Source organism: Cyphomyrmex costatus, unplaced genomic scaffold (genome assembly GCF_001594065.2).
Source record: "Cyphomyrmex costatus isolate MS0001 unplaced genomic scaffold, Ccosl1.0 scaffold123, whole genome shotgun sequence".
Taxonomy (NCBI): domain Eukaryota; kingdom Metazoa; phylum Arthropoda; class Insecta; order Hymenoptera; family Formicidae; genus Cyphomyrmex; species Cyphomyrmex costatus.
In genome coordinates this window covers 3,413,132-3,431,218 of record NW_017275207.1, presented here as the reverse complement: position 1 = coordinate 3,431,218, position 18,087 = coordinate 3,413,132, and the positions used below count along the sequence as shown (strand labels likewise).

General features: G+C 28.5%; 1 protein-coding gene across 2 annotated transcripts in view; it reads left to right on the top strand.

The window, feature by feature from the left end:
• Positions 1-18,087, top strand: part of Rim2 (replication in mitochondria 2) — a 22,159-nt gene extending 4,072 nt beyond the window's left edge. The window contains exons 2-7 of one of the 2 annotated variants that reach the window (XR_001940985.1): positions 2,057-2,239; positions 3,270-3,544; positions 10,657-10,775; positions 15,675-15,894; positions 17,394-17,850; positions 17,916-18,087. Coding sequence is in view for 1 of the 2 variants with exons in the window: in XM_018550571.1 (XP_018406073.1) it covers positions 2,057-2,239; positions 3,270-3,544; positions 10,657-10,775; positions 15,675-15,894; positions 17,394-17,674 (1,078 nt within the window). In the remaining variant the exon portion in view is untranslated. Of the gene's footprint in view, positions 1-2,056; positions 2,240-3,269; positions 3,545-10,656; positions 10,776-15,674; positions 15,895-17,393 lie in introns of both variants that reach the window. The other variant, XM_018550571.1, reaches the window with a different exon arrangement.

Genomic DNA, 18,087 nt, shown 5'->3' with positions numbered 1-18,087 from the left:
CAGAGTTTCAACGTTTATTCTATGTTGTATTTAATTTGAATTAAAGCCTCCTATAATTTTTTTTGCAAAACTAGTTCATAAATTTTTATCAAATAAAAAATTAAGGTTTAATCTCTGACGTTTATTATTAATAATTCCCTATAAATATTATTGTTAAAGCGACCAATGTATATTTTTAAAACCGGTATATCGATTGTGATATCGAATCTTGCGTTTCCTCTTTTATTTTATTTTATTCAGAAGTAGATCAATTGAAAGGTCAAATAAGTAAATTTGTATATATTACAGAGACTAAATTTCTCGCTTGACAATAGAAAATAACTAAACGACTTATTTACTTGAAGTACTGCACGTTGGAAATTCGATTCTGAAACTTCGTGAAACACACACACATATTAATAATAATAATAATAATTAGAATTGTGGACTAATTTTAAGTCCATAAAACTTCTTTTTTGTATTATCCTATTTGAAAGAGATTGAAACATTCTTCGCACTCAAATATGATAAAAGTTTTGCAAAGAAATATTACTGCGTATTACTATCTGCATGAAAATTGTTATTCTTAGATTAGCAGAGTTAGCATGCAAATTTTCCGATCAATGAAACTACAAGTGCGCACTTGCTTTTCAGCACGGAAAGCTATGCGATTTATTACGCACGGTATGTGAATCGAACGCTAATTTACTGAGCACATTCATTTGGACTTGATAAAAGGTTCTGTACAATAGCGACTTTGAAGGTGGGCGAATTAGGCTAATTACAGAGGCACTATTGAACCTCAAAGTTCAAAGATGTTTTTCTCTCTGAAATGAAAGTTACATGTTCACACATAATTTATTAAGAAGACTTTAAATTTACGATATGTATATGACTCTTTTAATCTTACATACATATATAATATATTTGACGTGTCTTTTGTTTTAATATCCAATGAAAATTACATACTTATCGTTTTACAATTTTTAATTTTTTTCTTTTAAATATTTTAATATGAAAATTTATTTTAAATATTTAAAATTAAAGTTTTATCAAAATTGATTTAATTTAAATCGGAATGTTACAGAAATATATGAAAAAATAAGATTTTATTATTTTCTCCATTTTGAAAGTTTAATAAAATCTTTATTGTTTAATATTTTGTAATTGTAGTTATAAATAGAAAACCTAAGAAATCAATAATTCAATTCTTGGTCATTATTTGGTTTACTTGAATATTTATCATTTGAATATTAGAAACGTTAAAATTGCCTGTACGAACCTCGAAAAGTATAAATATAGTGTTGATAATATAAGTTTTCGTTGCATCGAATACAAGTTTTCGAGTACTACTAATTACTTCACGGCGTGACAAAACATGAAGTATTATAATAAGTATAATTGGAAAGATTTGTTAGATTGTTTAAAGTTCTGTGTAAGAGTTTGCACTAAATAAGTAAATATTAATATTTCTGCTTCGTACGAATTATGCGATATTTCTCATGTTTTTACCGTAACGATTATTTATAATTTTTATCTCGTAATTTTTATTTAGATAAGATAAAATTAAGATCAGATTAGTAGCAGACATTTTGTTCTCTCACAGTGATCCTTTGCTCTATTTGTAAACATTATAAATTAAGTTCATTATACGCAAATTACGGCTGCCTATCATAATCAATTTTCCAATCACGGTACTGATAACGAAGTTCCAATTATAATTATAATTTAAACTTTGTTATAATTTTATAATGAACTTTCTTTATATTTCTTTAGAGAAAATAACGATTTCTATCAATTCTATACAAACTTTAATAAAATATATGTATAAATGTATTATACATATTTACGAATGTATGCATTGTATATTATTTATTGTTGATTGAGTATACATATAAATACATAAAATTATATGTTATACATTATTATATATTTTACATCATACATATATTATACATCATTATATATGGTTATCGTAACAAAACATCTTTGTATAAGAAATCAACAATTATGATTACAAATAAATAACAATACTGATCAGATACAGCTCATTCATTCTTTTTTTTATTTTGCATAGAGTGGCTGGTACTGCAGGAGCGATAGTAACTTGTCCGCTTGAAGTAGTAAAAACCCGATTGCAGTCATCGTCTTCCGGCTTTCATCCACCTCCAATAAGCAAAGAATTTACATCTGGCCATCCAACATGCAAAGGTTCACCGACACCCGAACAACGTAGAAGGCTCTGCACTGGGTATCCCAGGTAAATAATCAAAGAAAAAATTAAATTGATTAAATTTTAATACTGATTTAGTATAATTATTTTGCAATTGTTCATTGTTATAATTTATCCAATTTTATAAGTTTTTTTATGACAGGCTGTTCTTTAGAAATTATTCATGGATAATTTGTGTGCGATTTATTTTCTTGAAGAATAAGAATTCTTCTCTTAGTTGATATTATCTCTTATCTGATCTTCGTAAAAAAATGATACTTGAAATTTTTCGAATTTCTTATTATATAAACTGCGTTTGAAATATATCGGTCTTCGATCAAAATATGTGATACAAATTGAATTTAAATACTTTTTAAAAAAAAATGAAAATTAAAATAGGGATAATGTTTAGAGATAACACATAACATTGGAACAATATTATTAATATCTAATAATTAATTTTAAAATATGCAATTTTCTGCTCTTTCTCTTGTACAATTTTATTGTATTATATTTTTTGGTTGCATCACTTTTCTTGCTGGTACAATTTGATAGTAAATAAATATGGTACTCGAAGAAGAATCGTTAGAATTCTTTAAAGATCATACAGAAAAATTACGAAAAATGTATAGATGCTGAAAATTTTTACATAGGAATTTGAATATCTTCCGACAATTAAAATTTCATTGAAACGCTTTCATTTTTTTGTTTACCGATTCAAGTATTAAAAGTAAATTGTTAAGTCTCTCAAAAAGCTATCAGATTTTTACGAAAAATCTCCCATTTATGTACGCTTGGAAAATTTCCACTTAAAAATCGAAAAACCACCAGAATATTCAATCTTTATTTTTATCGTTTTAAATTTTAATATGTGAAGTCGCGAATAAAACGTGTAGACAACTTTTGAAATTCGTCGTCAATATTCTAATATGAAATGTTAACTTTATAAAGATGTAATTTTCTGTCGTGTTAGATAATAATTACATGAACATATAACAGTTGAATTTGATCGAGCGGTACGTGTACCCAGAAAAAGACGCGTCTTATAAACGTAGCTCTCGGTCTCTATCACCCTCAGGTATTCCAGTCACTTCGTAGCTCTCTCACATTTTGGTGTCTCGACTTCACCTCCGGACTCTTCCCGAAACGCACCGGGCATTTATCAATGCTTAAGGTACATCATCAAGAATGAAGGTGCACGAGGACTGTTCAAAGGCCTTGGTCCGAATCTCATTGGTGTTGCACCCTCCAGAGCGATATATTTTTGTGCATACTCTAAGAGTAAAGTTGCGTTCAATGCAATTTTACCTCCCGATACTCCGATCGTCCATGTTTTCTCCGCATCCTGCGCTGGTAAGAACTATACTATTATGATATTAAATGAAATATATGATATATGCCGCGATATATATTAGAATCCTTTATTATTTGTCTAAATTTCAGAGTTTTAAATAAATAATTAGTCTTAATAATAATTTAAATTCTAAAAATTGGATCGAGTAGGTACACAGGCGGGATTTAATTTAGCAATTGATCTACTGTTTGATGTTATAATTTTCATAGTTTTGAAATACTTTATATTGTGTTAAGTTAAATTCTAAATATATTTTTTACATTAAATTAAATAAGTGTTTTATGCTAATAATATTTTTTAAACTATACTACAATATTTGAGATTTAAATGTTCCTTATTCTTTTTTAATCTATTCAATTTTAGTCTATTATATTTTTTAAGCATTTTAATTAATTATACATTTTCTGCATTGTGTTATGATAAAAACGTTTTTTATTTTAAATGATGTAAAATAAATGACATCATATATTGAATAATAATGAATATATAAAATTTCATAGTATACACCAATATTGCACACGAAAATATTATGCAACGATATTACGGAGCGTATATATTTATTTATAAAGCGATAGATGTCATCAATTTATACAGCTTGTTACATCATGATCGTTAAGACAATGTCATTTATAATAATTTTTTCTGTGTCACCTACTAAACCAATTCACAGTTTAGCCTATGAAATGATCATAGGTTTACATTTGTTTGCATTTATTACGCATTACCTCGTTTAAAATGACATTGCATTACGTATAATTATAAATATGTCGCCACTGTATATCTCTCGCTGCTATTTTTCATTGATCAACTGTTATTTTTGTATCATGCAATAAAAATAAATTATCTCTTTATCGCGATCATGACCCAATATTTGCTAAGTAAGACTTGATATAATTATGATAACATATTATAATTAAAATAAATCCACAACAAATAACGATGTTATAGTTTTTTTTACACTAACAATTTGCAATATGGTTTTATGTTTTTATTGCGCAAACTTTGAGAAAATTGATTGTTGAAGAAACCAATATTTTTCTAAAATATTGAATCTATAATGTCTTGCGATAAAATTAAGCTTGAAATAGATTTTATACATTACATACTATCTTATTAATTTTATTCATGACTTATATTATCCTGCGAGAAACTTAATATCTTGACCTTGATAATAAAAAAAAAAGAGAAAAAGATTAAAAAGAGCGAATCTATGCAATAATATCACATGTTGCTCTGTTTCCTTATGTTTCCATCGACAGATCCAATCACTGGAGCGGTGATAAACGCACGATTAAAGCTCGATGGGGGGGAAAGTATTCGCGTCATTCATGCGTATATCTTTAATGGATATATCGAAGTGCGGTCGTCGCATTGCGATTCTGACGCGCAGCTCCTTTGATGTCGATAACCCACGGGACACTCGGTACATATACCCGCTGGTACAATTATATACGCACTCTTTTATTTTCATTTCTTCGTCTATTCTTATCAAATGTTCTTGAAATAGATAATGATCAACTCGGATAAACTTTCTATGTAAAAAACATTAAATTAGCTCTTTTAATATTTAAATAGTTAATATGATATTGTTGTCTTTTGAACATAAGAAGATAATGATAAAAAGTCGAAAATAAAAAAATTGCTAAAAAAAAAACGAGCAATAAAGCAATCATATGCGTAAATCAACTTAGCATCATAGAAAAATTTGAGTATTAAGGTGATGCTGAACCCGCCTGTATTATCGATAAAACTTGGCGATCAACGCTGAAGATAAAAATGGATAAAGAAATCTGTATTTTCATATTTTTTCCAGCTTTGAATATAGATCAAGGAACAATATAGATTATAGATCAAGGACAGATGCATTAACAAGAATATTTAAATCGTGAAAAAGGAATTTTTATTCTGCTAAACCATTATGAAGAAATTAGACAGGAACGAAAACGTTAAAAACGCAAGTTTTATCGATAATACAGGCGGGTCCAACATTTCCTTAAGACGTAAACTGTAAAGAAATCACATGTTGGATCTGCTTGCATTATCTACTTTACGATTTCTACTGTGATTGGCCAATTTAGAGGTTTTCTACAATAAGCAAATAGTCATAAATTAGGGAAAAAATATATAGATTAAAATATATTAATAATAAATAATAATAATTAATAATAAATAATAATAATTAATAATAAATAATAAAGAAGCTATATACAATAGAAATTGACCAATTATAGTCAATTATTCTTTTCATATTTGACTGTGATCGGTCAATTTCTAGCTTCTGATTTTTTATCAATAACTTATTTTAGGAAACCTGCTTAAGTTTTTGTAATAATCCCATTACGTGTTATTTCATTGTACTTTGTAATTCTCGCCCGAAATAGTCGCTTTCTACAAAAAAGATGAAAGTATTGCATAATACGTCAATGCACTTTTTTCCCCTCTTCTATTTATCTTACAAATATGAAATGGAAATGCACTTGCACACCCGATAAATGATAGTCAATAAAACCATTTCGCAGAGCTATTAAAAGAGTTTATCATTCGAATTGTTGAACTTCGACCTGGAGAATACGGTCCGCTTATTGTCGATCTGTTCGCAGGGGAGCCACGCAATTGACGCGTGTGTCTCTTCTTCTCGCGATGGGATTGTTTATCATTTGCGCCTCTTTTGCGTATGTACAGACTGCTCAAGAATTTCTTAACTGCGAATTCTTCCATTTGTTCAGGCTCGAGTTTAGGTAATAAAAATTCGTGCTTGTTGATATCATTTTCCATTCTCGATATATCAAGAGTACTCCAAAAAAGTTATATTAAGACTAAATTTTTATATAGGGGATAAATATACAGATAAAAATTTGTATATAAATATTTTGAAAGTAAAAATTGATGTTTAAGTAATTTGAAATAACACTACTTTTATGAAAACAAAAGTTATATAATCATCCAAGTTTTGCTTCAAGCACGTTTTAAATTAAAATTTCATTAAACCAAGTAATAAAAAACAATTTTTTATTGATAAATCGCGAAAATTTTTTAATACCTATAATACGAAATCTATAAATCTTAAATTTTAGAAAAATTCAAAATGTTTAAAAATAACTTGGCAATTGATATTTTCCATATCATTCATCTATATCATTATATATGATTCACTTGTTATACTAATTTAAAATTAAAAAATTAATTTCACTATATTTTAAAATTGTAATGGCAGTATCGTCTGTTGCAATCATTCGACAATAATGTTCTTAATTCTTTGATATCTATTCACACTGCATCAAACGTTAATTGACAATTAACTATAACGTTTGCTCTAGAATACAATCTAATTTCTAGCACAATTATATATTGTCATTGACAGTTGAATGTCATTTGTATTATTCACATCTTGCATCTGTACGAGAGTATGGATTATCTCGTCTGTGAATAATAATCATCTCATGTACACATTTATATATTAGATAAGATGTTACATAAAGTCACTTTAACATATGTTTTCTGATTAATTTTAGTGATCTTGTAATAACTTTTATCATTGTTTACCTTTAATACCTCATGTGGCTCTTGTAATACTTTATAACAGCTCCTCTAATGTTTTTTTTTAATGGCTCTGAATTGTTTTTAAAAACCGAGATAAAAACAGATAGACTGACATGTTTTGCGAGTTGTGATAAAAGGCTACGAGAGACTGTATATATACATGAATTATTAAAAAGTATATAATTAGCGACGTTTTTTTTTTTTAATGAAAAGTTACATAAAGTATTTAATTTTAAAATATATTTGTATGTTTGTTATATATTACATTACTATTAATAATTTAAAAAATACAAAACTATTACAGTTTAATTAGTTTAATTTTTGTTAGTTTAGTTTTAATTTTTCAAGTTTGTTTAATTTTTTTTAATTTTTCTTTATATTTGATGTCAACTGTTATTTATTATATTAAATCTTTATTTATACACAGTATAACATATGTATATATCCGATATATATGTGTATATATATAGAATTAAATGTTGTATACGAAAAATACATATTATTAAGTTAATAGGAATTTTGATATTTGTTCTATAGACTGGACATGTTCGCATTTATATTTAGACATTTTGCACATATTATGTTTTCTATTAAATTAAAGACATAAATTTTAAATAATGTGTTTAGCGAAAAGAATGCAAATCAGACAAAGAATTTGCATCTTACATTTCTTTTTTATTTTTTGTATTGCTTTTGCAAATTTGAGGCGCATAAATAAAACATGTTTCTAAAACGGGTTTACACTGACCTTCTGTAGCACAACATGCATTTATCGGCGCCAAAATGTTCTATCTGTTTACTTACTTCCATCATCATTGACAAATTGATCATTCAGTGATTTGTAATCAATGTATTTTGTTGATTACAAATCGAATGTTGCGAATATCTACACGCATAAACAATGACATCGCTATTCGTGCATCACTTAACCGGAAATTTGCGTAAACAAACGATAAAAACTTCGCATTTCATGCTTTTGAGACACTTGAAATCGTTCTTTTCAGCAATACTTTGTTTTGGGAATATTATTGTATAAGTAATGTATGCTCTGTAAAATCTTTGAAGTAGAAACTAATTCTAAAGCGTAAAATCTATTTTTCGACACTGACTCAGTTATTTTATTAATTAATAATTAATATCACACTTTGTCACTCTGTAGAATTAAATTCCTCTCCAAACATTTTAGAAAGTATACTTGTTAATTTTCGATATTATAATTACCTTAAAAAAAATTAAGATAACATTTTTATTAAAACTTTATTTCGAATTTTGAAAGCAACATCTTACATATTAATTATTGAGTTTTTAAGTTAGACCAGAAAATGACTGTTTAGGGCTTTAGAATTTCAAAATAACATATTTGTTTTTACTTCATTGAGGAAATTGCTAGTGAAAGAATGATGCAAACTCAATAATAATGAAAACCACCATAAATACTACTTTATATGAAATATATCTATTAAGTTTTTCTACATTTTTTCATTTTTACATACACTTTGAATTGTTTTTCGGATGTAGGAAGTCGTACCAGGTATATGTTCGACGACCTTCTTTTTTTCTCTTTCTCTCTTCTCCATCTTTCTCTTTTTCTTTCTTTCTCTTTCCATCTTTTTGTCCCGTCGCTTCCTTCGTCAGCGGGCGAGAGTGCCTCTCCGACATCTATTTTTAGCCGTCCTCACCATGTAATTCAATGCCCGACTTCTATGCGTCTTGCGGTCGACTGTAAACGACAATAACTATCATCAAAGAATCATACGCGTCGACCGCAATGGTGCTACCGAAATCACGTCATAATTAAAGATAATGTGGTTTACAGTAAGAAAAAGAGGAATAACCGGTCTATATTTCACTTTAAAAAATTCTTAATGATCACAAACAGTCCCATTTTAGATATACGCCGTATTTTGCACATAATATTGCTTTTTATTTTTAAACCTTATATTTTAAGATTATGTGCAAGTCTTCTTTAGATAAGTTATATTATTCTTAGATGTTTAATACTGTAAATTTTACAAATTCTCAAAAATTGTAAAGCCTAAAGAATAATTTTTTAAATTAAAATTTATTATTTATTTTTAAATAAATAAATTTATTGATTTATTAAGAGTTAAACTTCCCACTTTCTTGGATATTTTTGCAGATACATTTAACAGATACATTAACTACGGATTCATCAGGTGTTCCTCCGTTCATACTTCCTCTTTAATATTTTCTTTCTCTCAAAAATATATTAAAATTTTATTTTCATAAATGTTTATCCAACTGTTTCTTTGCAAAATCTTTCAAATAAGGAATCATATTTTTATGTCACAAAAATATCAGATTTTATTTACCTTTCTATGAAGAAACATTTCGTATATATTATACATCATTTTAAAATAAAACTGAGAGAAAGAGAGCCTGTATAATTCGTTTTTTTTTTTAATATCACATTGCGTATTACATCGTAATTTCGTAATTATTATTTTCATACTGCCTTTAGCCTTAAATGTTTTTAAATTTTCATATTTTTTAATGTATTTCTTTAATCTGTTAAAGTCGCTTAATATATTTATATTTAATATGTTGTTAATACAATACATTGCAGAGATTAATATACATACATATGATGACATTGCAAACAGAATTTGTTTGCAATTCATTTCTAAATGTGATAAATATCAATCTGCCTTTTCGAAAAAAGCAAATTTCTATAAAGAAAATATCCTTTGATTTTTTTTCGCTTTTAATTTTTCTGTTGCGCAAAATCTACCTCTTTGGATTTACAAAAAATGTAGGAATGTAAGATTGAATATCACGATTTTACACGATCAATCTTCGTTATTTTAAATTTGCTCCTTTTAGACTGGATTTTTCAAACTCTCGTCGGCTCCCTAAGTTCTGCCGTCAAGTGGAACTTCAGGTAACGCTAAAAGTAAACAAGATATAAACACAAGTCGCCGCGTGCTATAAATTGCGCATTAAACGACGCGTATTCTTGATTACATAATTCACGTGCATTATCCACATATCCTCGGCACGCTGTGGCATAAGTAGTACGATGCTCTGCCGATCTTTCGCTAAACTGGGTCAATGGAAATAATAAATTAATTCTATGCATATATAATATTATATAATTATTTTAAATAAAAATATATAATTTTCAAATATCGAATATAAATGATATCTTATGTGTGTAAAAGATAATTAAGGAAAAGAGCTTACTCTTTTATCAATATTATGCAAGATTCTTAGACTCTTTAATAAAGATTTTAGTATTATTAGAGAAAGAAAAATTAAAAATGATGTTTACATATTATTTGATTAAAGGTGGTTTCAGCATACTGATCAAAAATCAAAATTGGGAAAACTTTATGTATATGAACTTTTATTTTCTATAGATAAATTAATCAATCAGCTAGATTTATTTTTTGTGAAATATTTATCGAGTATTATTACAATATTTGTAATAAATTGCCGTTCTAATCAAATTAACAGTATACGTTAAAAATAAGAAAAAATACTGCAAAATTTATTCGTGAAGCACTGAGCACCGTACGGATTCAAAATAAACGGTCGTTCACTTTTGCAGGTTTCACCGCGTGTACATTGACAAATCCGATTTGGTTCATAAAAACCAGACTACAGCTGGACCACCGATCACAAAAAGTCACAGCGATAGAATGCACGCGGAGGATATATCGACAATCGGTAAGACATCAAATATTTTTTATCGCGATTTGCAATTCGAAAAACTCGATAAAATTGCTATGCCGTGTGATGTATCAAAAATTTTGCAAATTTCTTGATTTTTAAATTGACAATTGTCGATTCTCTCTGTAGAGCTTTCTAAAATTAAAATAAATGTAGTACGTGGAAAAAAAACCCGAGGAGACTATAATCATATCGAGATAAAGGGCCAGTTAAATAAATGAAATAATTTTTGTATTATTTAAATAAATTATGCATATTATTATACACTACTAATATTCCCTACCTTTTTCTAATTTTTTTTCTTAGATTGCCATATTTTATCGTGGAAATCGTAATAATGAGTTTGTTTTTTTAATATGAAAATCACATTTACTGTTATATGCTGGAAATCAAATAACTATGTAACGTTAAATATAAGATATGTAGATATGCATTTTTCCTAGAACATTCTAAAGTGTTTCGTCATAGGATTTACTTATTTTGTTATTTACATATCAGCTGATAATTCCTATATTAATTTCCTTTTAAACGGATAATTCTGTTATATTAACGCTACTAACGATAAGTAAAATAAGGTACATTATAAACGTAATATTATAAATATAGATTGCGCATTCCCTGATTTTAACATCTGTGTTCCGTTAAAAAAAACAATGCAATATATATAGAATCGTATCAACATCTCTCATTGATTCTTAAGGCCTCTGTACACGGTCAGTAATACTGTCAGTATCAATGAATATTGACAATATTATTGATTGTGTGTGGTTAATATTAATGGATTGACGTAGAATACTGACGATGATTTGGACTTAAATACATGCTTTTTCCTTAAGATCCATGTCGCCATAGATAATAATATACGTCAAATCACGTCAAACTGAAGTGAAATATTATCAATAATACCTGATCGTATAAGATTATAAAAACTAATGTATACTGTCAGTAATACTGATCAGTAATACTGACTCAGTATTATTGACTGTGTAGGGAGACCTTTAGGGTTACTCTCTCTTTGTGTGCGTGCGTGCGTGCGTGCGTGCGTGCGTGCGTGCGTGCGTGTGAGAGAGAGAGAGAGAGAGAGAGAGAGAGAGAGAGAGAGAGAGAAACTACTCTTTTTAAACCGATAGTAACAATTAACTTCAATACAGTCTATACTTTTTATGTCTATTGTGCACTGAAGTGTATTTTTGTTATGAAAATTGCCATTTAACTTAGACCGCCGTTTAAAAAATGCTGTAGTTATCTAAATGATAACTAAAAATAATATATTTATCTAAATGATAATTAAAGTTAATACACTTATTTAAATGATAATTAAAGATAATATACTTATCTAGATGATAATTAAAGATAATATACTAGATAACTAAAAAATATACTTAACCCCGCAACGGCACACTTATTTTCAGCATCTTGGAACGGCATACAAAACTGGGTCATTTGTGTCTGACTTAATTTTGAGAAAAATTCTGTAAAAATGGACACACATTTTTTTTAAGATCTCTACTAAATTATTCTGCTATGTAGACAATGGAAAAAGATTTCAAAAAGTTAATCACGCAGGTATATGAGAATTAAAAACTGTTAGAAATGACTTGAACACGAACGATTTATGTGTGCCGTTGTAAAATTAAATATAATTAATATTTAGTTTTATACATAAGACAAAAATTCTACATATACGGGATATCTATGAAGTCTATCCTCATCCCTTGTATTTAGGAAAACAATTTGAAATTATGAAAAATTGCGAAACAAGTGTTCGATTATATATATTTCAAGAAACTCCAATTCCCTTACAAAAATAATTCCTTGAAATGATCAAACATGTATTTTGCAGTTTTTCATTATTTTGAAAATATAGGAGGTAAAAACAGATTTTACAGACACCCGTTTCTAAAATGTGAGAGATGGAGGTAAAATTTATAAATACAAAAAATATTAACAGTCAAAACGACATATTACAAAATGAAAATATACTGCTTGCGATCTTCTGTTAACAATTAAAAATTTTAGACATAAGAATAAATTCATCAATAAATATTAATCTTTTGGTTGTACTTTCTTTATTGGTATTCTATAACTATTGCTTGGATTTTTCCGGAATCAATAATTACTCGTTCATTTCTTTCTTTCGTAAAAACTTTTGTTGATAGTTTCTGAGATTATAAGTTTATTGATCATTTTACCAGATCATTGCCGAAATTACCATGTCACACTATTCAAGGAAATACTTACATTGCGGTATAATGAATGAATTGAGGAAAATCTAAAACAACCAAAGGATCCTTATAGATCATAAACAACACTGTCGCAATGACATCGATGAGTATTTATCGAACGTTAGTTGCAGCCAAGATTATTTTCTCAGTTGACGCAACGATACAGTATTTATATTGAAGCAAAGTAGCTTTGTCAGATATAGAACTGATGTAATCATTTTTTTAATATCTTACATGTAGATGTCGAAGTTTTTTTCATATCGAAGAAATTTTATAGTCCAAAATTTGTATATAATGTATTTTAAGAAATTATTACTTGAATAAATGTTATCATTTGACAACAATATATAAGAATATACTATAAATTTCGTGAATGTTTGTAATCTTTAGAATTCTGTTTAATCAATTTAATGGATATACTACATAATAATTTTTTAAGTTAACCATGAAGAAAATTTTTTAAGAGGGCTATTATAAAAAAAAATTATATTTAATCAATTCCTAGAAAGAAAGATAAGATTATATGAAAGTATAATTTATTATATTTAACATACTACTTATAAAATAATAACGAATTAGTTTGTTGGAATTATTTTTCATAAAAACATAATGATTTTTATTGACAACAAGCATTTGCTTTCAACGTACGGACAAATTGTTCACTTGTTTCGTCCTGTGGACATGTGTCAAATTGAATGTGTTTACTTGGAGATAACGACTGCACCATTTATATGCATATGTATTGAAATTGCGTACGACACATCGGAATCGGGCCAACTTCAAAACTGGCACCATGAATAGTACATCTACGAATAGTATGTACAAGTAAAAATATCTTGGAAAATTCCACTATGTTGAGCAACGCTCATGTAATAAATCTGTATATCCTGTCATCCTGTACATCATTGCATGAATTCGTGCATAAAATTGGAAATTGATGTAGATATACAATGAACAGTCTTAAATAACTCTATATACAGTTACAATATGATTAAAAATGTAGGAAATAGTCAATTATGGTGGAAGTCGACGTAAAACTTACTTGTATATTACAGTAACTTTTATACAAAATACAAAAATTGTTAATTTATAATAGTGTCTATTTAAAATAATTATTACAAGAAGTATAGTATTGCGAAGAGAAATACATACATAGATATTATTATTATTTTTTTTAATATAAATGTTATTAAATAAATAAAATATAAACATTCAAAAATTTACCAGCAAGTTAATAAATCAAGCGATGATAAGTAATAAATAATTTTCATATTTTACGATTTGGGTTTTAAGTTGAATTAATAAGATAATATTGTAGATCTGGTTGATGGGTTTCTCCTTGGGTTTCTCTATTATCATCGAAATATCATTTTATTTGGTTATATTTAATATATATTGTATGTATATTATACATACATATGTATATATATATATATTTGTTATCAGCCATACACACCCCTGAATCACTGAATTGCAAGTACATAACATTTTAAATGTTTGTAGCTTTCTTATCATAGATACGAACATTCAATTTAATGCTATCTTTAACTGAGCATGCAGATATCACGTGTTTCTTTTGGAACTCTTATGTCGAGACTTGAATATACCATTGATAAGAGGTGCATATATCGTTTTTATTATATTACTATTATTTCATTATTCAAAGATATAATTTCTATATTGTATATAATTTTGTGATATATATGAATAATTAATGTTAATATGTACATGGTACAATAATATAATGAATATACACTGCCGGAACTTGAAATCCTAACATCATGAAGGAGTTGTGCTAGATGAATGAAAGTGTTGATATGAGTTATTATATTGATATCACACACATATACACACACAATTCGTAGGATACAAATGTAGCATTACGACGAATGCGGAATAAAATTTTCCATTAGACACGTGTAGAGCTATTCAACGTTAGTATCATTGTGAAAAGCTGTGATAACGTGTGATAAAATTATACAGAATGTTTCGAAGGCAACAACGAACTGTATATCGATAATTAACCCATTTTGAACGAGACCGTATAATAGGCCTTCGGGAGGGTGGATTATCATTTCGTAATATCACGGCAAGAATGGATCGAGACGTCTCTACCGTATACAATTGTCGGCAGCAGTGGTCCCAGGACGGCATTGCTATCAGGAGACCGGGGTCCGGAGCCTCCCGATCAACTAAATTCATCTAGCATAACTCCTTGGTGTTGGGATTTCAATTTCCGGCCGTGTATAATTATATGTCATATATTTTTCATTTGATATATGCATAATCTTATTAATTGTTAATATAGTGAATTAGCTATTAAAAAAATGTTTTTATTTAATAATTTGATATTTTGTTTTATTATGTAAATAATAAAACAATGGCTGAATCTAATTTATTTTAATGTTGTAAATGCGATATTTTGTTCAAATTTTAAAATTGTGCAATTCCATGATATTAAAAAAAGAAAAAATATAAATATATAAAAAATAAAGTTAAATATATATACTTAACTTTATTTTTTATATATTTTTCTTTTTTCTTTTTTTAATATCATGGAATTGCACAATTTTAAAATTTGAACAAAATATCGCATTTACAACATTAAAATAAATTAGATTCAGGATATTATTATTCATGATATTTATGTTTTTTAATTATTTTTTTGCAGGGTATCCTGGGATTCTACAAAGGTATCGTGGCATCCTACATAGGCATAAGTGAGACTGTGATACACTTCGTGATATATGAAGCTGTGAAGGCGTGGCTAGCCACACATAGGTCGCGTGCTTCTCAGACAGATGATAGGAAAACGTTTCGTGACTTTATCGAATTTATGGCTGCAGGCTCATTTTCAAAAACGATAGCGTCTACTATTGCTTATCCTCATGGTAAGAATATTATATATTATTTTATGAAACATATGGATTTGCAGGACGCTCAATTAAATTTAACTAATCATTTCTTAAAGGAAACGAATTTGTAGAACTTTTTTAATGGATACTACAATTTATAAATTTAGTGACTGTAATTTGTATACTTAACTCTTTGTGTGTCTGTGTACTCGAATTACAATATAATTCGATTCTAATATTTGATGAATTCAATTAAAAATTAACTACAATTCACTATTAAGAGAACATGTTATATTAAAGATATCATTATTCATTTATTGTTTATTTGGTGAAAACTAGATAAAAAGATAGAGATTAAAAAAATATTAAAAAATTATTTCTACACTTAAATATAACAATATAGTCTAAAAGATACGCTATCAAGAATACAATTTTTAAAAATTATTAGATATCGTTTTCTTTTTAGTAAAATTGCGTTGATTTGAACTGATATATGCTTAATGAATTTACCACCAAACATTTTAGTGCGCTCTCTCTCTCAGTCTCTCTCTCTCTCTCTCCCCCCTCCCTCTCCCCCTCCTCTCTCTCTCCTCTCTAACTTTCTGTTTATATTTTTAAATATAAAGTTGAGAATTATTTTATCAAAAAAACAATTTTATAATATTTCTTTAACTGCCGTGACGATTATTAACGAATAACGAAGCATAAATGGAAAGCTCAATGTTGGTCATTGGTAACTGTCATGGTCGATGGCAATCAATAATGTGTTAATAGAGCATGTGAATTATAAAGTATAGCTTTTTCACATAGTGTTCTGATTTGAAGTAGTACATTTCTTTCTCTACCATTACTTTGTGAAAATTCTCCGAGTTGGTCTAAAGATAACACTAGCTATATTTGTAACGCGTGCCAGACACTCTGTGCGTAATTACACGTTATATCTATCTACAAATATTTGTGCCGTTCTGGTTGTTTGAATAACTAATATCGAATCTGTATTATACTGCATTTATTTTGAAACTGCAAATCAACATTATCATACACGGATCGCATGCGTCTTTTCGTTGAAAAACGAATTACATCAAATCGCACCATTTTTATTCAAAGAAAACTGCGTCATCACATATCAAGTTATTTTCCGATCGTTACGATAATAGAAAATCAATTTTATGATATATGTGTGTATGTGTGTGTGTGTATATACTTTTTTTGTACTTTAGTTCCTAATCTTATTTAAATAGTATTCTTGTTTAAATAAAATTATAAGAAAAAAATTTGCTCGCGCAAAATACACAGAATTCGTATATATACATATCTTTTTCAATTATATTTATATTATAATGATTAAAATTTCAATCTGAGAAATTAAGAGATTTTTATATGAAAATTATTTGTTGGAGGTTAATTTAAATATGGATACCAATACATTTATATAAGTAAAGGAATATTCACCATTATTAGTACTAATTTTATGATAGACGTGGGAGGCCCGTTCAAGAGTGGCGATATAATCTTATTCTTTTTCCTGTATTTAGAGGTCGCGAGAACCAGGCTGCGGGAAGAAGGCAGCAAATATCGTACATTCTGGCAAACCTTGAATACTGTATGGACGGAAGAGGGCACGAAGGGTCTTTATCGAGGCCTTGGCACTCAGCTAATTCGGCAGATTCCGAACACTGCTATCATAATGGCAACGTACGAAGCGGTAGTGTATGTACTGACCCGACACTTCCGGCCGGTTACGGTGGTGACATCCAGCACTGATGTAACATCGGAATTCTACAATGAGGCTAAAACGAAGAGAGAGCTGGCCTAGGACTTGCTTACGGCCCCCGAGTAAAGGGCCACCTATCAACATTTCCCCTTCTCCAGTAGGCGAAACTGCACGTACTTGGGGCAGCATCCTAAGATCTAATCGCACATCTAGGCACATCGAGAGCAGTTGGAAACGCGTTCGATGCCCTAATCATTGCTCCAGGGGTACTCAAAAAGGTACCAGCTCTTTGGTCGCACTGTGCTCTAAAAGTATAGCAAAAAGTAGCCCTTCCTCCTTTCAGATAGCATGTACATATCCAGACATGGACCCGCTGTATCTCGCAGGGAGAAAAAGAGAGAGGTGAGGGAGAGAAAAGGGGAATTGAGGAAAGCCAGATTTTATTTAGCGTCGGATAAACAAAGGCTGAGACTTCGCTTCTCGTTCGCAATAATGTGGACGTGCGTGAATATCGC